Source organism: Mesoplodon densirostris, chromosome 7, assembly GCF_025265405.1.
Source record: "Mesoplodon densirostris isolate mMesDen1 chromosome 7, mMesDen1 primary haplotype, whole genome shotgun sequence".
Taxonomy (NCBI): Eukaryota; Metazoa; Chordata; class Mammalia; order Artiodactyla; family Ziphiidae; genus Mesoplodon; species Mesoplodon densirostris.
This window is the reverse complement of record NC_082667.1, coordinates 120,087,341-120,112,252: the sequence shown is the minus strand read 5'-3', so window position 1 is coordinate 120,112,252 and position 24,912 is coordinate 120,087,341. Positions and strand designations below refer to the sequence as shown.

At 47.6% G+C, this 24,912-nt stretch overlaps 1 protein-coding gene across 2 annotated transcripts in view; it reads left to right on the top strand.

Moving 5' to 3' along the window:
* Nucleotides 1–3,648: 3,648 nt before the first annotated feature.
* ETS1 (ETS proto-oncogene 1, transcription factor) overlaps nucleotides 3,649–24,912 on the top strand; it is a 66,714-nt gene continuing 45,450 nt past the window's right edge. Inside the window, exon 1 of one of the 2 annotated variants that reach the window (XM_060103002.1) lies at nucleotides 3,649–4,113. In XM_060103002.1, coding sequence (XP_059958985.1) covers nucleotides 4,032–4,113 — 82 coding nt within the window. In that variant the 5' untranslated portion in view covers nucleotides 3,649–4,031. The remainder of the gene's footprint in view (nucleotides 4,114–24,912) is intronic. The other variant, XM_060103001.1, reaches the window with a different exon arrangement.

Here is a 24,912-nt window from a genome sequence, read left to right as displayed (position 1 = left end):
GGTTTGTTGACGGTCAAGATGTGGGAAATAGAAAAGTAACTTATTCTATCACGCTTCTGCAGGAGGAAAGTCTGTCTTTCAGGATTGTTTATAATTAGGTGTATTTTTATATTTCTTTTTTATTGAGGTTGGAGCGGGAGTTGAGGGAGGAGCATAAAAGAGAAAGTTTATGTTTTTTACATACTTTATGTTTTTGAGGGAATTCTTATAAAAATGTGACTGTTTTCTTGATGTCACTAACATCTAACTTCACACCCCTGTCCCTCAACTCCTGCTGTCTTTTTTTAACCCCTTTGACATGAGGCTTCTAGTTTAAGGAATTTCAGCCCTTGCTGGGTGTGATTCCCAAGTTTTGGGAATATTTGAAAATACAATTCTGGTTTCTCCCAAGTACCGGAGGAGCAGACTGCTGCATTACCAGCAAAAAGAAAAAGTTGTCCCTTGGTTGATTTTTCTTGAGTGCCTTAAAAATTAGATATAGTCTTGAAACAACTTGGCCAAGGGGATGGAAGGCAAAGCTCCTCTGATCTTGTCTTGTTAGTGGAGAAACTGAGGCGCAAATGAAACCCAGTGGACAGGAGTGCTGGAGGACAGAGCTTCTGGTCTGCCAAGGCCAGACCTAGAGGCAGAGTGGCTAACATTGTTTAGCTCATTTTCACAAGCGCCAGCATAGCAAACTCACTTAACCTTTGAATTGGAAAGCCATGGTGGCAAAGTAAAAGCCCCTAGTGACCAGGAGGGTGATAGCTCACTATTCAACACATATTGATTGAGCATCTGCAATGTGTCAGGCACCGGGCAAGGCACTGTTTTTTAGGATACGGTAAGATAGAAATAACATCTAGAGTTCATAGGAACATTTAGAAAAAGCTACTTGTGTCCTAGAGAGAATAAAAAATTCGTTGATCAAAATTGATCAGATTAATCAAGTGGGATCTTTGCAGGTCTGATCAGATCATTAATATCCCAATTAATATTGGGATATTAATTAATTATTAATATTGGGATATTAATATTAATACCCCAAATATGTAAAAATACTTTAACTTGTCCATATTAAGTGCTCCTTGTTTCCACCAGATCCGAGGTTAGATGCATAACTTCTGATAACATCAATACTCACACTTGGCCTCCTGCAGGAGTAACTTTCCTGGAAGTCTGTGGTGGCCTCTGGCTATCTTCCAAACCCCACTCCCTGATTTGCACAGTCAAACCTTTCAAACTTCTGTGCTTCAGGACAGGGTTAGAAAGGATGATTGACAAGTTGAGCTGTCATCATTGAAAGAACTGAAGGAATAAATTCCCCCATTGCTGAAGTGGACACTGGTTTCGGATTCATCATGGCGGGCTCTTCTAGTGTCTAGTTTGGGGGTGAGGGAGAGGTAGCAGCCGTGTTTAGGCTAGCCTGGGAAAGAAGGCTGAGAAACTCACTGAGGGAGAGAGACAGGACTTGCTCTGAGGAAGCTGCCTTTGAAATAGAGCACTTACACCTGGATTAAAAAAAAATACCAGCATTTCCTTAACATAACATCCATAAAACAAAACTCCGCAAAGCAACTCCTGATTTGCACAGTTCTTTTGCTGATGTATTCACAGCGGGTAAGGCAGGATTGGTTCAAGATCCTTTTCTTTGCTGCTCATTTGGATGTGTAAATGCACAATTCATTCATGCGTTGTTTCCCTCAGCTTCTTCCAGGATCAGACGGGTCTGTTCTTGTCATCTGGGGGCCAGCATTGTTTTCTGATACCTTTTGGAAACACAGCTGGATGACAACATTCCTTCGACAATTAGGATTATCACATACAAATACTTCCCTCTGGTCACTGGAAGACTAGCATGATCTGCAGTTTGAACCAGGAGCCTGAGATATGAGATTTATCTCCTATTCTTGGCTCCTTCCCTCCTTGGCTGTGGGAAACGTTGAAGTTACTAGTACTTCAAGGGGACAGAACTGGAATTAGATGAAGGTAAGCAGGTGTGTTAAAACTTATCAGAGCTTGAGGTTACAGTTACAGCCAAGTGGTGGGAGCTGAACATATGCTTAGAAACCAGGAAACAGTATTAAAAATAGCTTTCTCTGAGGTTGTTCGGAAAGATTTATGTTTTTAAAAAATTTTTATTTATTTTATTTTTGGCTGCATTGGGTCTTCGTTGCTGTGCGCGGGCTTTTCTCTGGTTGTGGCGAGCAGGGGCTACTCTTCATCGCGGTGCATGGGCTTCTCATTGCGATGGCTTCTCTTGTTGCGGAGCACGGACTCTAGGCGTGTGGGCTTCAGTAGTTGTGGCACGCGGGCTCAGTAGTCGTGGCTCGCGGGCTCTAGAGCACAGGCTCAGTAGTTGTGCCGCACGGGCTTAGTTGCTCAGCAGCGTGTGGGATCTTCCCGGACCAGGGCTCGAACCCGTGTCCCCTGCATTGGCAGGCGATTCTTAACCACTGCGCCACCAGGGAAGCCCCAGAAAGATTTATGTTTAATCTTTTAGTTCATCAGAGATAGCTATCAGTGTCTGGCTCCAGCTATACATATGTGTCTAGGGTTGCACCTCAATGTCTACTGCTGGATTTGTTAATTCAGACCAACTCTCTCCATTTATGATAACCAGTGTGCCAGTGGCAAACCATTAATTATGCAGGATCATGTTATGGTGTCTGAAGTGTCTGGGCTTCCCAAATGGAAAAGGGGTCTGTGTACTGGGATTCTGTCATGGCTGCGAATGACGTACTCCAGAAATTCAAAACCACAGAGCCTGTGCATCACATTTTTGATGGTCGTGATCGGAGGGTTGTCAGTTTTATCTAGCGGAGGAGAATCTGTGAAAGGAAAGACAAAACTTTTGGCCAATGGTGACATAATTGGAGGAACAGAATAATAGTTTTCCCTGCCACCCAACCACTGCTGTAGGGAAACTGGAAGCTTAAGGAAGCCCAGGAGTGGATGCTAGTTTGGGGGCCCTGTTCCTGACTCTCCCAGTAATAAAGACGACGTTGGGCCTTTGTTTTGGGTCTCCTGAAGGCTGCCTTGGGCTCGATCCTTATCAAGGGCAGGTCATTTTCAACTAATTTCTTAACGATGACACTTGTTGGCCCTTGAAAAAATCGAAGGCTCCTCCAGCAATCCAGTCCCGATCCCTGACTCATAATCGGCTGGAGTCCAATATTCCCAGAGCCCTTTGAGGACACTGGCTCGGAGCCCCCTGCGCTTGCTCGCACGCATGCCCCTCCAGTCGCTGCCTCACGTCCTGTGTGTCAGTCTTTGTGAATGAATGATAGACACGCACTTGGAGAACTATGCCGCTCCCGGGACGGGGCGGGAGCGGGTGACCAAGTCCTCAAGAATGCGTGGAGAATCTGACGGACTTTCCCGAAGGGCCGGAGCGGCCTCGGCGCCCGCTGGCTCCGCGTGCGGCTCCTCTGCGGCCCCTCTGCGGCCCGGCTGCAGTGCCCGGGGGGCAGAGGGCGCGGCGGGCGCCGAGCTCCGCCCAGCCTTCCTTTCGGTTTGGACCGCCGCCGGCGATTGGCCGCGGGTCCAGGGCCCCGCCTCCGGCCGTGCCCGCCCTCGCCGCCCCGCCCCTCGTCCCTCCCGCCCCCCCCCCCGCGGAGACCCTGGGGGAGGGGGCCGGGCGCGCAGACCCACGGCCAGGGCTCGGCGCCTTGAGTAACGCCCCAAAGAGGAGGGGAGAGCGCGCGGGCGAGGGAGGGAGTCGGCTCCGGAGAGCGAGGGCGAGGGCGAGCGCAGGCGGCTGCCCGCGGAGAGGAGGGAGCCGGGCCAGGACTAGGAGGTAGCCGGCGGGGCGCAGGCGAGGCGGGGACCCGGCGCGCGCACTTTCCCGCAAAGTGCCAACTACCCGGGAGAGAGTTCCGGCCGCTCACCTTCTGGGCGCCGGGGAAAGTCAGCGGGAATTCGAGATTTTAGGGGAGAAGGTCCGATCCCCCCGTCCCCTGTCCCTTGTTACTTATCCCCATTAAAAAGAGAAACAACAAGAATAACAGCAAACTTGCTCTAGTCCCGTCTGTCCCCCCACTCCTGGCACCATGAAGGCGGCCGTCGATCTCAAACCGACTCTCACAATCATCAAGACGGAAAAAGTGGATCTGGAGCTTTTCCCATCCCCGGGTGAGTGGTGACTGCCGAAGCCCCCACTCCAGCTCTCGGCCAGAGGCCGGGGTCCCCTCCGCTTCTATCCCCTTCGCTCTTCCCTTCCAGGCAGTGGTGCGTTTCTGCCGGAGCTTCTGCCTGAGCAGGCGATGCTGGTGGCAGCTGGAGAGAGGTAGAGAGGAAGAAGAGGACTGTTGGTGGCCCGAGACCCTTGTTTGGGGGGTGGTATTTATTTTCACAGCTGTGTTTTTGTGAGTAATGGGAAAAAGCTTTTAGAATGGCCAGCACTCCCATTCTGCTTTTTTATTTTTCCAAATGAGCGGGAACCCTCTGGCCTTATTCCTTAACGTTAGGGGGGTGGACACTGCCGCCGAGGGCATCATCCCCTGACCCTGCAGTCATGCCCCAGAACTGGAGCCGGATGGAGGGCCTTGGGTAGTAAGAGCCCAAGCGGTGTCTAACTGGCTGGCCTTCATGCACATTTTCAAATGTCTTGCCTTCCTGAGCTCCCCTGTCACATGTCCCTTTGCTACCTAGCTTCTCTTTTCTGGGTTGAGGATAGGGAGGTGGGAGCGGAGCTGAAATGGTCATCTTAACCGCAGGAAACATCCCGATTCTGTTCATGCAGGTTACTCACTTTATCCATCTTTCTAATCTGCCGAAAATTGTCCCTTGGTACCAAAGATCTGTTAGAAGAGGGAAAACCTCCCAACACCAAACGTGACTTTGGGTCTTTGGTTGGTGTGTTATCCAACTCTTGGATTTGTAGGATTTGAAAAGGAAAGGGGTAGGACAGAAATTTCATTTTGTCTTAGACACAGTTTTTGGTGCTAAGCACTTTAATGGACGCTGGAGCTCCAGAATTTCTGGAATAGATGCAATTTGAGAAGAAAAGACGCTTTCTTGTAGGATAGGGAACTGCCAGCTATCCAGCTATCCTTAAGAGATTCGTTATTTTGGAGGTAAAGCTATATAGAAAGATGTAGGGAGAAGGTGGTGCTTTTTGGAAAAAAATTAATCGCAGTAACATGCTGCTCTGTTGTATTGGATTATCAGTAAGTTCAGCGGCTCCCCATGTTTACCACTTCCTTGCCTCCGCCATAATTAGTTGCTTATTTTAACCCTTTCTTAATCTGCTTAAACTTTCAACACAAGCCAAGCTGACGTTTTGTCATTTGGAGATCCTGCAGAAATCTTAATAAAGACATGGTAGTGGCTGGTGTCTTCTCCTCTTAGACCCCCTAACACTCAAGCCCAGGGTTGATCCCTGGGAGGTGCAGGAGGACTAAGGCTGTTTGTTGTCACAAGGATGCTGAGATGAACTGGCACCTCGGAGACATTTCGGCTACATAGAGCTGCAGTTCAGAAATGATGCTGCTGTGATGGTGGTTTTGGGGAGTTCAAGGCAGCCAGAATAAATTCTGTTAGTCACAATTGATTCAGACCATTTATAGAGGAAGTGAAAGGATAGTTCCCAGCAAAGATAGATCTCAACCAGTAGGTCCTTTCCTTAAGTATGGCTTGTTTATATGTGTGTTTATGGGGAAGAGACAGATTTGGTCATCTGGGAAATGGTGTCGATATGTCAGTCCATGAACCTACAATGGATTTGGCATACTGGGAAGGAAAAAGAGCCCCTAGCAACACATGTTTTAGATCACAGTAAACAGCGGAAGCATTTTGGGGGAGTAATTTAGTAAATATTAGAGGTTTTAAGTATATGGTGCTGTTCTGTTGATTATTGATAAAAATAAATCCTGAGCAAGTAACTATTCTTAGCTTTCCCATCTGTAAAATGGGGACAGTGAGGCCTAATGCTGCAGTCATACCCATTATAATAAGCAAATTTACAGTGCCCTTCTTTTGCAAAAATATTTTGTCAGCAACCTTCAATACAAGAAAATTACAACTGATCAAAGAAATTGGGCAGTCTTCTGCCATTCATTGTAACAAGATTTGATTTCTGGCGCTATCAACTAAGTTTGAGCTCATCTTTTTCTGGAGGTTTAGTAGCATATACGTGAATATTATGCCCATACCCCAGAAAGGGAAATTGAGGCACAGAGAAGGTAAGTTACTTACCTAAGAATGTCTAGTGAGCCAGCCGCTCAAGTAAAACGCATCCCGGTTTCTGTCATCTCAGTGTACAGTTGCCTTGAGTAATACTGCAAGTTACCTCTGTAAAGCTTAGCAGAGAAACTTCAGTTGAGACTTAAACTTGCAGGTGCAAGGATGCAGGAGGCATTGGCCAGGGCTGCTTGCTTTTGTTGGTGGGAAAAGACACTGACTGGCAAAGTGGGGATTTGCTTTGCCCATCAGACCATACAGGACATTTTTAAAGTTTAACTTCTCATAGCGTGGCTTTGTGTCTACAGCTGTGACAAGTATTTGTCAGAATGATTCTTTGGGTTGTTTAGTTTCTTATGTGTGGAGACAACTATTTGGGGAACTTACCTGGTTTAAATAATTAAACCAGGATTTCTCTCTCCCCCCCTTCCCCCATATATGAGGGCTGGAGAGAGGCAAGAGGGAGGTGGGTGTCCCAGCAGGAGCCTGGGTCATTTGCCAGTCTCAGTGGCTAGGACCTTATCAAGAACCTTTATTCACTTTGATTCTGGGTTGAGACCTCACAGGAGTTTTGACAGCTTTAAGTGCCAAATTACCATATACTTGGAAATAACATTGGCATTGAATTTTCCTTGTAGGTGTAAAGTTGGACATATCATTTTGATTGTAATACATGATTGCCAGGTTCTCAGAGCTTAAACAGGTTAAAACAGGCAAAGCCATAGAGTGTCCATGGAGTTCCCTCCTGGTGTGGAGTTTGCTGAGAAGGGGTGGAGGCTGGGTGCCAAAGCAAATACATTCCCCAGCCGCTTAATTTTTCCTCTCCTTTCCCACTCCACTTTCTTGGTGAGGTGAGCATAATGCTCAGGGAAGATCAGGAATTCTAATTCTGCTTGTTTGCGCTTTTACAAGAATGAAAAAGGATCAGCCCCCCTCCTACCCTAGGAAAGGATGTCCATCCCTCAGGGACCTGTATTGCCCTTAGAGATAGGAAGAAGCTCCGTCCCTCTCCCAGTGCCTTTGGTCAGTCTTTGTATCTTCATCTGTACAGACGAGAAAGAAGGGCAAGCTGCCGGGCTCTTAGGATCGCCTGTTCACTGTGCTTCCAGACCCCCACGGACCACGCGCCATTAGTGACTATGAGGCCAGCATTTCCCAGCAGGGACTCTGTAGCCAGCCTGTCTGGGTTTGAATCTCAGTTCTGCCACTTACTAGCTGTGTGACTTTGGACGAATTACTTCACCTCTCTCTGTGCTCCAGCTCCTGCATCTGTAAAATGAGTGCCATAATCCTTCTACGTCCTAGGGTTGATGTGAGAATTAAATCTATTACTGTGTGCAAATCTTAAAACAGTGCTGATCCACAATAACAACACAAAATGACGACGGATGTAGACTTTTTAGGGGCCCTTGAAGTGTTTTATAGGGGCTGCAGCTGCCTATGCCCCTCCCCTAATCGCTTATTTGAGAGGGAAAGAAGAGTAAAGTTAAAGAGGACCTTTTCACCTGCCTCACTGAGATCTCACACTCCATGCTGTGCCCCAGCAGCGAACAGCGAGCCAGGTAACTCTCAGAGTGTCAGGGCATCTCCGGGCCCGGCTGTCAGTTACAGGCTCAGGGATCAGTCACTGTGGGTGATGGAGGTTTTCAGCGCTGCCTCAGAGCCAGAAGGCCACCAAGACTAGGGGCCGGGGAACATTTGCAGGGTTGATGGAAATGTAGGGTTCTTCAGTTACGCAGGGTTGGGAAATGCATCACGTCCAGTTATTATAAAGTATCTCACATCTTCTTATGTATTTATTTGTTTGGCAGAGCTTGCATTCCTGGCATTTTTGGTTGGTTTGTATTGCTGTTTTTTTGGTCTGTGTAACTTTTTTCTTTCTTAAAGAGACCAGACCACCCTGTAGGGGGATCACCTCCCCCTAGGAGACAAACCAGCCCGCGGTCAACCTCCCAGAGCCCAGCTTGCTCTGGGCTCCATCAAAATCTCTGCAAAACCGAGAGCTGGTTAGCGTAGGTCAGGATTTTTTCAGGAAAGCGAGGCTCCATATTGCAAAGAGCACAGATAACCCTACAATGGCGACAGCGAGAGTATAATTACAGCCATCCCTGGTTTGCGGAATGAATCACCCATGGCTGCGGTGGCATTCCCTGAGCTTGCAGTGAAGGTAGATTCCTGCCATTCCCAAGTTGTAGGGATATTTCTGAAACACGTACTGAACTTGCATTACGTGCCAGGTTCTTTCCCACTTCACACCACTAACTCTGGGGTACGGGCACATATTATTATATCCATTGTTAGATGAGGAAGAGGATATTCTGAGAGATGCATAATTTGCTCTAGGCCGCACTGATAGAAATTTATAAACTGATGAGCGTTGCGAGCATTTTATACCTAATGTAAAGCACCGTCTTATTCACAGAAACTCAGGGAATTAAGAGGGGAAACGAGGAGCCACTGGTGGTTGGTGCTTTGGGGGTTGAGGGGTGCAGGGGACCCCTGCCGCCCTGCACGACTCCTCTGAGCTTGGGGTTAGGGCCTGTCTGTCCCATGAGCTCCCTCCAGGACTGGCAGTCGAGGTGTGTTGCTTTAAGAAGATGCTTGAGGGTTCCAGCGACGCTTGCCTGAGATCACCAAGCAGAGAACCAGGCTTCTTGCTTTTCCAATGTCTTCCAGATGTAGTTCGTTCTCTCACAGGTGAGGACGTGACTGTGTTCACTTCCAAGGTCACATCCTTCCCAGAGCCTCCCCATTCGGCCTGATTTACCTCTTTCGTCACGGACACAGCTCTGCATGTATCTCACTCACAGTCTGGGCGACGAGAGACACACATCAGCAGCAGTTTATTTTCTTAGTACAGATGTAATTTAATTTTCCTTCCTGCAAGGAGGCCAGAGGTACCTGCCTTGATTGTCTGCACAGCAAATACGTTTTATCTTTTTCCCTGCCTAAAATGTAGGGTTTTCAAGCCCGTGTCATGGGTCAGGGCACATTGTGTGTAGCTGTTCTGGCACAAGGAGGGAAGTTGAGCCCCAGGGTGCTACCTGCAGACCTGCCCACTCCAGCCCACCCCCCACCCCCACCCCGCTGGCCCACAGCTCAGAGGGAAACCAACAGGCTCCCTGGCGACTCGTCCATGGGTGAGGTCCTGGTTCCTCTGTCACTGCCTTATGGGGAGCATTGTTTCCAAACAGTTAATACCCCTGGGTCCCACGGTCATCACAGAGAGGAATCTGTATATTCACAACTCAGTCCTCGTGTTTTCATCTGGCTGCTGCCGAATGAAGTGGGGGCCCCATCCCCCTGCTCAGACAGAGTCTCAGATGGGATTTGCCTCCCTGTTCACGCTATTCTAGGTCCACCCTTTGCTTACAGCTGTTAAGCTCTTCTTAACTCTGAGTTAGGAATGTGAAGACAATCCCCAAATCTATCATTTTTCCTTGGCAGGTATCTACAGCTCCAGTTTGCTTTTTTTTTTCAGTTGGGTTGAAGAGCTCTTTCTCCAGAACTTCAGTAGATGTTTTTCACATTGCAGAAACAGGCTGTTTGGCTACTTTTCTTGAAGCTCTGTGCCTATCTGTGTTAGCTTTTTCTTTCACTTGGGTAGTTTATAGTCTCTATGCAGATCCAGAAGGAAATTGGTCTGTAGTGTAGGTTACAGCAGATCCAATATCACTGGCGGGGAGCCATGCTTACAGAAACACTCAAAATATTGCTGTTTGAGCCATAAATATTTATTGATCATTTGGCCGACTTCTTGAGATTTCTCAGGTGCTTTCCAGTTTCTGCTGCTTGGGGGCAGGCCTGTCGCTGGGCACTGGAAAGGTGGCTTCTTACTTCCCCATCACCTTTTCCCCATTGTCCTTTTTCTGTAGCATTTTGCTCGGTCTCAGAATTGTAAGAGATTGACCCAGATGGTGCTTTAAGGCCCAATGTAGCATTGGAAAGTTTTAGGGTATTGGATTTCAGATCTTGATGGTGTCTGCTTGTAATTTACCATCCAAACTGGGACACTTTTGAGAGTGTAATGGGTGCTGTTAATAATTACACCACAATGAGAGATAGACTAGTCCCTGGAAATGGGGTGCACACTCCTTAGACACTGATTTTGGACAATAATATTCTTTATGATATCTACTTAGGCCATCCAGAGTAAGCTAAAAGAACCAAATTAAGAGTTTGAAGAAATTCAAGTTCAGTGTGGTTTCCCCCAAGCATGAGTTATATTTGTAAATGTGTTTTTTGACACATAATATAATGTTTCTCAGCACCTGGGAAACAACTAAAAATCAACCTCAAACGAGTTCACTTTAAGCATTTGAAACCTCTTGGTAGCTTTGAGGAGCTATGCTAAGCTGTCAATTTTTGCTTTGCAAAGTTCTGCAGAGGAACTGTAAACTCTCTGCGTGTAGGGTGTGTGTGTGTGAAAAATGAACTTTTGAGTAGGGGGAAATGCCATCATTACACACGTGAAGACAATGACATTTTTCCTTTGTTTTGTTTTAATGTTTATCCAAGATGAGAAGTTTTACGTTGGGATCAAAAGGGGCAAAAAAAATTTTTTTCTTTGTACCGTTAAAATGGGTAAAAACAAAAAGAAAAGTAAAACAGCCAGCCCTCAATTTTTTAGGACGGAGGAAGGGAATGGAATAGTGGATTCAACTGCAATATCCCATCTGGCTAAAAAAGAAGAGAAAAAAAGAAGAGAAGTGACAGGAGAAGAGTTAGAAAGTATGAAAGGACTAATTAAAGAATGAAAGGGGATAGTGAAAAAAACGATCAAAGAATTTAAGTGATATTTCATAGACTTTTGGAAAAACCCCCATATGGACCAAACATTGCACTTGGGTAAGAATTCTAGTCCAAGTGGCCAGGTGGGTAATCTGTTTCCACTCGTTGTCTCTGTAATCATTTCTGAATACTTTACATCCTGCACGGCTGTATGGCAGGTCAGGGCAACCCAGATGGAATAATCGTTGTGCTCTAGGTGCTTTCATGGGTAAAAGTGCAGGAGGAGCATCATTTGAACTTGTGGAAGTACATGGGGATCAATGATTCTATTTTCTGTGTCTGTTGGGCGCTTTCTTCCAACAGTTCTAGGTTAGAATAATTCCCTGGGTCAGCTTCAGGGAGACCATGGGTATTTCAGAAAAATTTGGAAGATGTGGTTAAAAACAGGGAGAGGAATATTTTAGATAGAGAGAACAGCATGGGGAGAATGCTGAAAGTTTGGAGTGAAAGAAAGGCTTACATAACTATGAAGAAAAACACCTTGATTGTAGAAAGGGAAGAGAGTTGCAAGTGTGAGACCAGGACCTATGTGAGAGCGTTTTGCATCTCAGGATGAATTTTGCCTTTGAAAGTAGGGAGATTTTAAGGACAGAGCAGTGTCATTGAAAAGGCTTATGAGAGAAGTGATTTTTTTTTTCTTTTGGTAGCGTTACTTTACCTCCCAGTCATACTGTTAGTTGTTAAAACCTCTGTATCAGTTTATCAGAATAAGCGTTAAACCTCAGAGAAGATGAAAAAATCAGTCAGGTACATATTTTCAAGGTACAAATGGAAAATAAGAACCTAGGTTAGGCCAGGGGGTTCCTAATCTGGTGAGTGTTTGTAGATACATGGTTTTTTGAAGTATGTATTTAGAAACCCCTACTATGTGCTGGGTACTATACCTACTCGCAATTAATGATATTTTTGTGCAGTTAGACTTTTGTGCTGGGATAATCACTGTCATTACTTATCATTCATGAGAGTGTGTGGTTGAGTCTGATTTTCAAATACCCTTCAGAAAATCCACTACAGGGCATTTCAGTGGAAGAGTTTCCATGTATTGACTTCTATACTTCTAGTATTTATTTTTCTTTTTCCTATCTATTTGAGATTCCCTGCCTAGGTTTTTTTTTTTTTAACTCTATACATTATGCATTGGTTATCTTATATCATTGAAATACTAATTAATGTGTGGAATGCAGTGAGGATTCAGGACTAATAAGGGGAGATCTATCAACCTAGTAGGAGTACATTTTGTGTATAAGCCTAGCTGAGTGTCCACTCTGGGGAACCCATCATTGCCTGGAGACCCAGGAGGCCTGGATTCTAGCCATGGCTTTGCAACCCTTTGTCTGTGTGACCTTGAGCAAGTCATTTCTTTTTTCTGAACCTCCAGGTCTTCATCGTTAAATAAACTCACTGGAGAAGATGACCTGTAAGGTTTCTCTTAACGCTGATAGTGTATGAATCTAGATAGCATTTAAAATAATTAAGGCTTAGAGAGAGCATGGAATGTCATTCAAGAGGTAGGCAAAATGGGGATATTTTTCTCCTGGTCCCATATTCTGTTCATCACAGTTCCATCACTGGGAGGATTTTGAACACATTTGTGAAGACTACCTTTCATGGGGAGAGGCGTTAGGAATTGTCACAGGCCTTGCCTACGTTTGGAGAAACACATTGTCCCTGGGGTGACGCTGGACCAGGCGTCATACCTTCCTCTTGGTCCCTCTCCATGAAACAGCTTCCTTTTTCCATCAGCCTTTGCTACGGTTGCAGCGGAAAGCAGCTCCAGTGCGGGGGGTCTGCTCTGGAGGAAGGAGATGTAGGCTGGGGGTCCGGTAGGTGAAGCAGCCAGCAGCCCCAGCTGCATCCTCGGAGCTGAGCGTGTGGTCTGAGCCAGAGCTGTTTCATCTCGGCTGCTCCTTCTCAGGGCGGTGCTCTGGGCAGAAAAGGCCCCTCCTGCAGCAGGAACGCATTCTGCTCAAAGCCACCCTGGTGAGGCCCGTGCCTCTTGTGTGTACCAAGGCAGGGGCCGGGCCCTGGCTGCTGGGCGCTCGGGAATGGGGTCTGGACCTCCCGGAGGTGCTGGCTGCCAGGAGATCCCACCTGCTCTGGTTTACCCGGGTCCAGGAAGCTGCGAGTGTGTGCTGGGGTGTGGTGAGCACGGGCTGCCGGCCTTTCAAAGGCTGCATTTACAGCAGTGGAGGCACGGCGCCTGCACACAGTTGTTATTTGAAAATCAGGTTCTTGATGTTATTGCTACATTTTGAGAAAGATCTGACACGGTTGCCCTTTTCTTTCAGGAGCAGGGACCTAAGATCAGCGTGCCAATTTGGGGGAAAAACAAGAAAAACTGCCACTGATAAGAGGGCAGAGTTGATCTATCCGTAATTGTGTAGGCATCTCTCATCTCATTTTTACCTTTTTCTTGTTTTTTTCTTTTCTATTAGTTATTGGATGCCGGCTTATGAACGTGCCAAGAACCTCATTCTTTTACCCCTATCCCTGATAGCTAAGTATTATTCTCATCTCTCAGATGAAGAAACCATGAGGTTAAACAATGTGCCCAGGGCCACACAGCGGGTGAGCGGAGTTTAGATTCAAGCCCAGCTGTAGGTCACTCCAAAGCTCACTCTTCTCAGAAATATTTGGATATTTGTTGACTTTGGGGAAATACTAAGGTCTGTTTGTGCCTATTGTTTACCACTTCACTTATTCCTTGGTTGTGATCTGGTAGCATTTCGCAGTTTGACATGTGACTTACTCCCCCTTTTAGCTTCACAGTCCCTTGAGTTACAAGTATGTTACAGGTCGGGAAATGGATGCCCATTTGTGATGCCAAGATCCTTTCCCAAGGTAACTGGGTAAGTAAGTGGCAGAGTTAGAACAGGAAGCTGGAATTCTCCTAACCCCTTGACGTGTCCATTCGGCCACACACATTTTAAATATTTCCTTGATTGGATGAATACATAGTGCATTCACATTACTACTATGGCTACTAAACATTAGCTTGAGGTAGAAGTCTTAACAAGGCATCCTCTGCTCTTTTGCTGGAGACTGAGTTCCCTGCATATTTTCTATGTATAGTTAGTCGGTCCCCTGTAGACAGGTGGCTGATTATTCAGCTTCGGGTGGGTTGCACAAATCACTATCATATGGGGTCTGGAAAATTTGCACAGCTTTCCATGATGCCAAACCACTGGCCAAACTTTAAGTAGGATGGTAGGTTAGTTCTTTCTCAAGAAGTAGAAAAAGGTGAGTTACCCCACAGGCTTCTAGACAAAGATGCAGTTTTCCTCTGGGGTAGGCTGACTTTGGACTTTGAGAAATGCATTTTTTTTTTTAATCTAAAGAGTTTTGAAAAGAATTCCTGTCCAACCCCCGTTTCCTTATACTGAAATATTGCTTTGGTCTTCGGAGCCTCGGTTTACCCTTTTTAGCAAATGAGGTCCACTTTAATGACAAGCACGAACTTCAGGTAGGCAGAGGAGCACTTCAGGATAAAAAGTAAAACAAAACCCCAGAAACTTTGCATCTCATACTGCATGCTATGGGAAAGAACTGTGCCAGAGAGGTGTACAAGAATTACATTTTCGGTGAGTGATGTTTTTCCCCTGTTAGTTTCCATGTGGGGCAGGGGCATTTGCTATGGCACCAGGTGTATACCCTTGGAGTTTAGTTAAGTTATATTAGATTATCCCCCTAATGCAATGTGTTGTTCCTTAGCAATAAAAATAAGCCTTCTTCCCCCTGTTTTGGTCATTCTGGAAACAAGAGCATTCCAAAGCCAGATGACAGGTTGTTACACGGAGCAGTGGCCCCTTGGCATGTGGCTGTTTCCTTGGGAGTGAATTTAACTCTAAATGGCCAGCAGTGCCCTCGGGGGCTTCTGGATTATTGGGGAAGAGGAGGTGGGGATGGGTGTAGAGCTTGGTACACTTGATTGCAGCCAGAATGGAGAATAGGTTTAAGTTTGGCATTTTCGGATGTGGGCACTAACTTTAGTCTTGTCAGGAACATTAGTCTTGTAAAGCAAATCTTAGTGTGGCTGCCAAGTGTCACCTCTTCAAAATGGGGTTCAGGCCTCGACTTCTGAGTCGTTTTGGTCAGGCCTGCAGTGTCCTTAGTCTTCCCTTTTCCTGGTTTGAGCATTTTCTGTGTTGGTAGCCAGACAGGTCCACCCAGATAGGTGCCCATCCTTTACCTTTTGCTGCCTGGCATGAGAATCAGGATACATGATTCACTTTGAGCTGCCAGATTCTGGCCACATCTCTGCGTCACCTGTCACCTCCGTCAGCTCCGCATTCTTCTGGAAGAAGGGCGTTCCTGGTGAGTGAGCTGCCTTTGCTTGGAGAGAGTGGGACTGTTAACGAGCTCACATTTACAGAAAACTCTGGAGGCATCCGTGATATAAGGAGTGTTTTAAATTACTGGGAGATATGATACAGAGTGGCGATGCTGAATACCTAGGAACTCTCTAAGGGTGAATCGTGTGTGTGTACAGGAAATGCATCCTTGATTTCACATCAGATCAAGAGTTCAATCTTACACCTTCCTTACCTCCTAATGGAAATCAAACATTCTCCAGAACTGCTGGGTGCTTGTTTTTGGTCTCTGTACATATCTGTGCTTCAGTTTGGAGGCATGAGAGAAGTGAAACTAATAGTTCTAGAGTACCTACTGTGTGCCAGGCACTTTGCAGAGTGCTTCACACAAATAATCACATTCTTTAAACAACCCTCTGAAGTTGGTGTTTTATTTTTTTAACGTTTTTAAATTTTATTTTAAAAATTGTTTTTATTGAAGTATAGTTGATGTACAATACTGTATAAGTTATAGGTGTGCAACATAGTGATTCACAATTTTTCAAGGTCATGGTCCATTTATAGTTATTATAAAATATTGGCTGTATGCCCTGTGTTGTATTATATTTCCTTGTAGCTTTTTTCGTACATAAGACTTTGTACCAAGGTTGGTGTCTTAACCCCCATTATGAAGATAAGAAATTGAGTCTCAGAAAGGCTCCAATAATTTTCCCAAACCCATAGAACTCTCAAGTCACAAATTTAAACTTAGATCCTTCTAATTACAAAGTCCTACCAACTTAGAATCTGTTTGGAGAGAAAATTTGCTAACATTCTCATCAGAGGCTTTGATTCTTGGTGCGTCCTTCTGCGCAGTGTGCTCTTTTGGGTTCCTCATTATTCTCAGGCTAAGAAAGAAAAACATCCAGTATATCTATAAATATATACCACTGGGATGTGTAATAGAGCGGAAGCCAAAAACATAGTTCCCATCATTTCCATGTGCATTTTCAAGTTCAAAGTGGACAAATGAAACGTAGGTACCTAAATTTACTAATGCATAGAGAGAGTTGGTGCTTTTGGCTCCATTTTCCAGATTGGGAAATCGAGGAATGAAGTAAGGGCTCCACTCATTCTTGAGAATCCTCCAGGGAGTGGATATTCAGAGGCACACGTCTAGGCCTTGAGGCCACTTGATACAACAGGAATGTTTGTAGAAAAATAAACACACACATGGAATGAATCAATGTCTGCATGATGGACCTGGAGTTAGCCTCTGATTCAGTTGGAGATTTAAAAAGAAAAAAAGAAAAATCTCTTTATTTCTGGATTTCTGAAGGCCTCTCTTAGGGGAGCCTTGTGGCTTTTCTATGCCCTCACCTGTGATGGATGGCCTGATGGGAGAAATTTGAAAGTCCAGGCTGGCTGCAGTGTCTCCAAAGGGTTTTGGGTGCTGGATGAGCAAAACAGCAACTTCATGTTTTCGATGAGATCGGGCCCCGGCAACTTGCTGCTGGATTCACAGGGTCGGGTTAGCGTGAGCTACTCACAGGCATCGGCTACAGACAATGAGCGGTGACCGGAGAGGATGAGTCCAGTCTCCAGGGGCCCCAACTGCCTTGCTTTGTAAGAAAACACTCACAGTGTTTTTATGGGCAAACCAGTTCCAAGGACTTAGTATTTGAATTTCCAAAAGCTGGTGCAAGATACGCAGGAGGCTCCTCCCACACAAACTCGCCAGGAATCTGAGACTCTTCTTCAAATTCCTGTTCTAATGGAGCCTCAATGCCATCCACTTTTTTAGTCATTGGAGTTTGGTTCTTATATTCATCAGATGGTCTGTTTATGCCAAAGGTTTCTTAGCATCATCTTAAGATACAGATGCATTCTCTTCCCATTCGGTAGATGAGACCTCATAGTCACAGGGGAGGGATCCATTTTTGGGTGGCTCCATAGAAGATCTTCTTTTTCCGTGAATCCCACAGCCTCTCATTCATGACATTGGTTGTGATGATGTCTCTCCCTGCAGCCACCGCCCTGTCCTGGCAAGAGCGGGGTGTGGAGGTGAGACAGCCCCGCGTTTGAATTTTCTGCTCGCTAATTTGCCCTTCGGCAACGTGTTTAACTTCCCCAAGCCTTCCTTGTATAATCCTTACAATGGAGGTAATCATAAAGAGCTTTCAGGGCTCTTGCAAGGGTTTGAGATAATTCCCGTAAGATACTTTTCCACTGACGCAGGGTCTCATAAGTGGTGTGTTATCCTTCTGTTTCGTAGGCCGCCATTTCTGTACAGATGCTCTTTGCTGACTGTTGCTACTGTTGCTGTTGCTACTTCAGTGGTTGTTAGGACTGTGGTTACTGTGAACCTGGTTACAGAAAATTTTCCACTCGACACCCCTATAACCAAGTGGGCTGGAGCGGTCCCTGTGGCCAGTGATAGTGTTTTCTTCCTCTCACGCACACTTACCAAACTTGAGCTTGGCCTCAGGTCATGGGTCCGACTTTAAAAGCATCATGTTCAGGCCCTGGCCAGGTCACCAGGGCAGGTTCTTGGAATTGTCGTTATCAGGATATAGAATTATTTTCATTGTCCTCTTCTTCTCTTCTGGGAGTGACCTAAGCATGTGAGGTTTAGGAGGAAAAACCTCTACGACCTGTCGCTGCAGCTGGCCTGGAGTGGAGCTGCCTCCTTCAGGCTGCCCTCCACGTGAGCTTGCTGCTGGGAAGGGCCAGGTGAGTGCGTCCACTCGGCGCCCTCCTAAAGATAATGAGCCTCGGGTCGGAGGAAGCCCACTGGCCTTGCTTCCTTCTCCACACCCCGCGTCCCTTCTGTCCCCCAGCAGATGCCCAGTAGACCCTCGCAGTACTAGCAGACTTCCGCTAAAGCGCTTCGCAACTGAAGATGCCTCCTCTGGAATCTGCCTGTGGCCAATTGCAGTGGTTGATTTACAGCCAGAATCTGGCACCTGGAAAAGGGGATCCTGTGTCTTTAAACAGCTGTGCTCCAGTGTGTGTAAATGTGCTTGCTAATCCAGTGACTAATTCAGTATATTATAAAGCAGCAATGAGCAGGCTGCCAGGGCAGGGCTGGATCCCAACTGGAGTGGTGTGTTAAGGCTCAGGGAATTATTTCTTGAATTCTGCCACACCACCCGTCTCTGGAACGGACTGGACATCTCATCTGTCTGTTCCCTGCACCAGAATCAGCACTTGCGTTCTCCGGATTCCCATCCTGCTCTCGCCTGCTCCCTCCCTCCAGACCTTGGGTCAGTTTATTTACTCATCCGAGGGTAGAGCCAGTGCTCCATCTGAGTCAGGGCTGGGGAACCAATCAGAGCTGCTCTGGGGCATTCCAGGGGCCCAAACTCATGATCCCTCTTGGAAGAGAATTTTCCAAAAGGCCCCATTTGCTCACAGTGTTGTGACTGCACCTTTTCTCGGTTCCTGGCCAGGGAGCCTGGTCCCGTGTTTGTTTGCCTGAAGCCCTTTTGTCTGCCTTTCCTTTTTTCCCCCCAGGGTTGGGAGAGAAACCTTCAGAAAGAGCCAGGTCTGATGGAGATCTCCTTCTCCTGAAAGCCTTCAACATGGAAATATACAAATGCTAATGTCAGTCTCCGTGGGCCCTGGGGCAGCCTCTTCTGGGGACAGCTTGGGGTGAGGCGACCTTGATGCTCTCGTCCTGTCTCTTGGAGTCTGTGGCCTCCCTCTCAATCCTCCTGTAAGCGGTCCCAGAAGTTGTAGACTCCAGGCATCCGCCTCTGGAAACGACCTCTCCCAGCGTTTCTGTGGCCTCCCAGTGAGTGGGCCTGTCTGCCTCTCATGAGGCTTCCCTGTGTCCGAGGTCACAACGATGTCTCTTCCCTCTCGCTAATGCCACCCACCTGCCACTGGAGTTGTCCTTGACACCTTGGCCCCTCTTCTTCCTCACCCCCCTACACGCCAGACGTCGGCACCCTTGCCCCAGTGCTTCTGGAAGCCAGCCCGTCACTCAGTCTCAGTCATCAGCAGGAGTTGTGAGTGTAGAGAGGTGGTCTGTGTGCTTCTGTGAAGGGTCCATGTCTCCCAGTCACCGGGAGGTGTTCCCATTGCTTGGCTCATAGCAGGTGGCTCATTAGCTCTTTAAAAAAAAGTATTGCTTTTTCAACTGAGATATAATGCACATAATATAAAATTCACCATGTGAAAGAGTACAGTTCAGTGGGTTTTCGTACATTCACAGAGTTGTGCAGCCATCACCAATAACTGACTTGGGTACCTTTCTGTCACTCCTGAAAGAAGCCCCCCGCCCATCGCAGCCAGTCGCTCTTTTTGCGTGAAGGCATGCTGGTCAGGCTGTCCAGCAGGGCACAGGGGGACGTGGAGCTGTGTCTCCTGGTGAGAGTCCCCGCCGCTCTCCCCTGATGCTCCAAGCACGGACCCACAGACCCGGGAAGCTCTGGGCTCGCTTGTTTTGGCTCTGCTGTGTAGGAAGCTAGTGTCTGTCTGGGCATAGATAATGAGCCCTTTCACTAGCTGAAGGGCTGTTCAGTCCCGGAGCTTGGGTCTGTGGGGGCTGCAGTTTCCTAATGGCTTCCTGATGAGGCAGAACCACTTACCAGCAGCGGATGAGGATGAGGGTATCCGCACCCGGGTCCTTCCCTCTCCCACCTGAGGCTGCGGATGGAGGGTGGCTTCTGCTCCCTCCCCTTTTGCATTGATCATTTCTTCTCTGCTCTCCACCCGTTGGCCTATCAGGCCCATGGATCTGGAGATGGGGTCTGCCTGGGGACTTCTCAGCCTCTTGGGTTGGCCCCTGGGAGAGGCCTCCGATGCTGCCTGCTCTGGGCCAGTGTGGGCGAGACTCTGGGGTCGCCTTAGGGCTGCCAGAATGCCCCGGGCTGGGTGTTTGGGGCCCCATTCTGAAAGGAGAGGAAAAAAAAAAAAACCTGTGGAGGCTACAAGAGACCACAGCACAACCCTTAGCTGTCTGCACTCTGAATGCATTTGCAGTTAGAACAGGAGCTGCTTGTGTTGCTCCAGGACCTGGCCTTTTTGAGTTAGACTTATGGCCTTGTTAAGATGCATCAGGTTCAACTTACAGGCCAGCGCCCCTGATCTTATGTTCTGCCTTTGTCAGTGGGGTTGGTTGTATCCCCTCATTGCTATCACCATGTCTTCTTTACCCTTCCAGCAGGACTGGAATGGTTGCGTCACAGACCTGGTGGATGACACGATGGTGCGCTCCTCTCCTTTCAGTGCTTTTTAGGTGAAGGTCACTAGATCACTGAAATTAACTGCCGCCTTCACTCCTTCTGGATCGATAGGAATAGCACCCTCAACTTTTAGACCTCTTACGCAGAGTGGTTTTGTGCAGTTGAAGTTGGGTGTTGAAGATTCTTGCTTTATGATCCCTGGCATTCAGCTGGGATCCCTGCTGGCAGGAAGCTCTTCTACCGTAGAGCCTAGCCATCGTGATTGAACATTTATAACCTAGAGCAGGAGCAGATCCCATCCTGGGCCCGTTATACCCCGTGCTTTTTAGATCTTTGGATGGCTCGTTCCTCTGTTGTTCTTACGAACCTGGGGAGCAGCAGGGTTTGTCCCGAGTGATGACCGGGGCTTGATAGCAGCAAAGACGGGAGGGAGATGTCTCCCTCCCAAGCCACCACGATAAAGAAACAGCAGTGGTTCAGAGGACAAAAAGTATGGGCATGGAGCCAAGAGGTCTCGAATTAGTAACCATGTGATGTCACTTCCCTGAGCTTCGTTTTCCCCATCCGTAAGAGAAAGGGGTTGAACTAGGTGATGTCTCAAGTCCCTTCTAATCCTGTGTGTTCCGGGATCGGGAGTCCTGTGGGCCACCTGACCAGGGCGGGCGCTCACCCACCCTCATCTCTATGGCAGCTTCCTGTCATTCATCTTGTACTTACGTCGAGTTGCCAGGAAGGGGAACATCCCTCCAAGGACTTGTTAAAGCTTTATAGCAAATTCTGTGAATTCCTCTTTTCCCTTTTTGGCCGAGGATAAGCTGTGTGCATCAGATAACCACAGCGAGGGCAACACAGCGGAGCCGAGGCAGGGAAAAGTGTGAACACGCACGTAGGGTGCGCGTGGGCCGCTAGCTCCTACCCAAGGCCATGGAGAAGGCCAAAGCTGAAAAGATAGAGGCGCCAAAATTCTAGACCAGGAATACCTGGAAGCAGCCTCAGATGCTAGGCTTAGCAGGGAACCTAATGGTTTAGGGAGAGGACCCATAATCCCTTGAAGCTGTCTCTCAGGGTTCTAAGTACCTCCCTAGCAGCTCAGGAAACTTGAGCTGGGACTCAGATTATTCCCTAAAACCCTTAAAGCAACAGGATTTCTGACTCCTCGTTAGGGATGTACGTTTGGATTTACTGAGCTGAGTGGGGCCTTTATTTCACGAGTTGTTGAACATGTAAAGCCTTATGCTGTAAATTCCAGATGCTCCACATTAGGGCAGTGGCATCGGTTTTTGGTGCATGTAGCTGGTGTGCATTTTGGTGCATTTAGCAGGCGTCTTTGAAGACTGTGATCGGTCCAGAGAAGCGCTGTCTCATGCGCTTGCCAAATATACTATGGGTGGGGAGTCTTGCATCTTCTCTGATGTCAGTCTCTTCGGGACGGGAACGTGTGTTCCTCTGCCTTCTCCCTATATTCCTGCCATGTGGCTCCCACGTGGTTCTCTTGAATGACACTGGGATGAGTCAGCAAGGCCCTTGGAGAAGAAGGGGATGCTTTCTTAGCCTGTTGGGAGCAGGGCGTGGGGGAGAAGTCAAGGAAGCAGTGTTTGAATGAGGTCCTGGACCAGGTTGGATGGCCCAAGTACACACTTAGATCTTAAACAGTTTGGTGCCTTTTAGGTGGTCGTATGTTTCACTTGGGTTTCAGTCTCCACCATTTGCTTAGGACAGCAGTGTATAGGGGTGTTTGCTTGTCGTGGCCTTGTAGGTGGCATCTCAGATATCCTCGTGTTTCAGGTTCAGCAGGCCACTCTACAGATGGTCTGACCCCTGAACATCTGGATCCCTGCACTTCTGAAGTCAGCAAAGAGAGTGTGGGGATGGGGAAGGAACACAGTGCGTCACTTTTAATCACTCGTTGGTTACATTGGTCCCAGCTGTGTGCAGCACTTGCCTGCTCTGTGCTTAAGCTTTTAAATTATACGACATTTAAGTGCTCCCTCCTGCTGTGGTGACATTACCTGGGATGTTCTCGGTGAAACACCCTAAGCTATTTCAATGGAAGGGACGAAAACGATCTTTTTCAGGTTCCTTTCTACCTACTTAGTGTTGGTTTTCCAGGAGCAAGGAGGTTGATGGCAGGAACTCGTAGGCATGAGCGGGGAGCTTCAGGTTTTCCTTAGCAGGGCGTCTGTACGAATCCCTGGATGTCTTGCCTTTGGGAGATTCCAGCTTTGCAGTTAGGATTCTGAAGTCTGTAAGCTTGGACTGGATCCAGGGGGTGCAGTTACTGACTCTGTTAGTTGCTGGTCAGTGCCGGGCTGTGGGTGGAAACTCACAGTGAAGCCCTGCTGCAGGAGGGCTGCTCGCAGGGCCTGCTCCAGGGTCCCTGTGCCTCCTTCCCCAGCCCAGGCCCAGGCTCTGCTCATTTTTGGTTTGGTGTCTATCACAGGCTTATGCAACCATTGCTGGTCCTTGTTAGTAAGCCTCCAGGAGGATTAAGACTGTAAGTAACACAGCTGGGAAGGATTAAAATTGTCACTCCAAAGTTATGTCAGAGCAGAAGATGGCATTTCCAGAAAATAGAGAAACTGTCCAAAGAGGATGATCTAAAGGGGAGTCAGAGGCCTTTATTGAGGCATGAGGTACACGTACATGTGAAGATCAGCCCTCAGCCTCTTTATGCGCCACAGAAATGAGGAGGGAACGTTCCCAAGAAGAAACACTCTGAGAGGGACTCCAACCATGTGTCATTAACAGACCCGACGGGACCGACGGGACCGTTGTCTCAGGAACAAGAGAGTTGACCTCTGTCTAGTGGTCAGGCTTTCCGTGCACCCCTGCCTGCATGGCTCTGGCCTGGGCTGAGCAGCAGTTACAGTCTGGACCCACCCGTTCTCCATGGTGGCTGTATTTTAGCAAAGTAGGCACGCACACTTCTTCACTTGGCTGAAGATGATCCTTTAGGCTAAGAAGAAACTACTCTGTGAGTGAAAAAGGAGCCTATTTCTAAGCAGGCAGTGTTCTGGGTGACCTCATCTTCCTCCCAGCCCAGATCCAGTTGGAGCTGTGCGTACGGGGCAGAAATCCAGTTCCTCCTGTCTGGGACTCACAGTGGCAGATAAAAATAGACCAAGACTTTGTCTGCAGCCATTGTTCTCTAAGTGCCCATTGTTTCTGGAAGCAAAGTGGTTGTGGCTCTAGAGCTTTAAGCTCTGTGCTCTCTCTCTCTCCCTCTCCCGCCTCCCCTCCTCCCCCTCCCTCCCCTCCCCCTTCCCCTCCCCCTTCCCCCCCCTTTCCCTCTTTCACTGTGCAGGGATCTGAGTCCCGGCTCCCCCATTTCCCTCAGCCGCCTTTGCACTTGTCTGGAGCTCCCCAACGGGTAGATCAACAGACTCCACGGAAGACTTTGTCCAAGTGTTTCCATGATTTGTGGCCAAGATGTGGACCTGTGGATCCAATGACGGTAAAGGCAGGAGGATCTGTAACTGGTTGAGCAGCTAAACCCAAAGGGTCTTGATGAATGTGTCAGTATCGGAATGATGCCTCGTCTCTGGTGTTATGTTATGGATCCCAGTACTTGGTTGTTGACGTTTCAACATTTTTATCAGGGGCTCAGGTTAGAGAAGGGTGCAGAAAGTATACTTAGTAAATTTCAAACGGTGCAAAGCTAGTAGGGTGAGGACAGATTCATGATACAGAAAAGGTCTCTACGCATGGAAACATGGATCCAAACAAGGTGAAGTTTAGTATGGATAGATGCAGCCTCTGCATGAGGTTAATGAGCCTCAGTCAATAAGTGCAGAGTTGGCTCAATCGCGGCGCCTATGGAGAAGGTCTGGCGGAGCACTTCGAGTGAGTGGCTTTCGCAGCATGGCTGCGAAAGATCGGGGTTGAAAGATCGGGGTTGGTCTGCACCAATAGAAATGCGGGAGTAGGCTGGTCATGTCCGTGTTCTCATTTGTCTCCTGAGAAGTCTGGTTCAGCTGTGAATGTTCATGATGCTTTTTAGGGACACGGACATACAGGGGTGACCCTGGGTGGAGGCATGGCCAAAGCCAGGCCATTGTGAATGGTTGCAGGAACCAAGGAATTTTAATACCTGGACGGAAGTGATGATAAAGGGATGAGTAAAAATATTGAAAAGCTGATAGATGAAGAAAGATTAAAATTGTACTGTGTGATTTCAGCCAACAGCACTGGAGCCAATGGTTGGAACGCGTAAGAAGGCAGACATTAACTCAGTGTGTGCAGTTGTTTTAAAATAATTATTGCAGTCCTTAAGTGAAACTGAGTGGCTCAAAAAGTGGAGAGTGACTGAAGGTCTTAAGTGAGAAGTTATACTAAAGCACCCCTCCAGGCCTTTCTGGGGCGTGTAGCCATCCCGTCCCAGATCCTGCCCTGCCTCTGATTGTCATTACTTTTGCAGATAAACCTTTGTGGGTCTGGGAAGCTTGGCGGGGGGGTCATGCACATAGAGTGTATTGCTT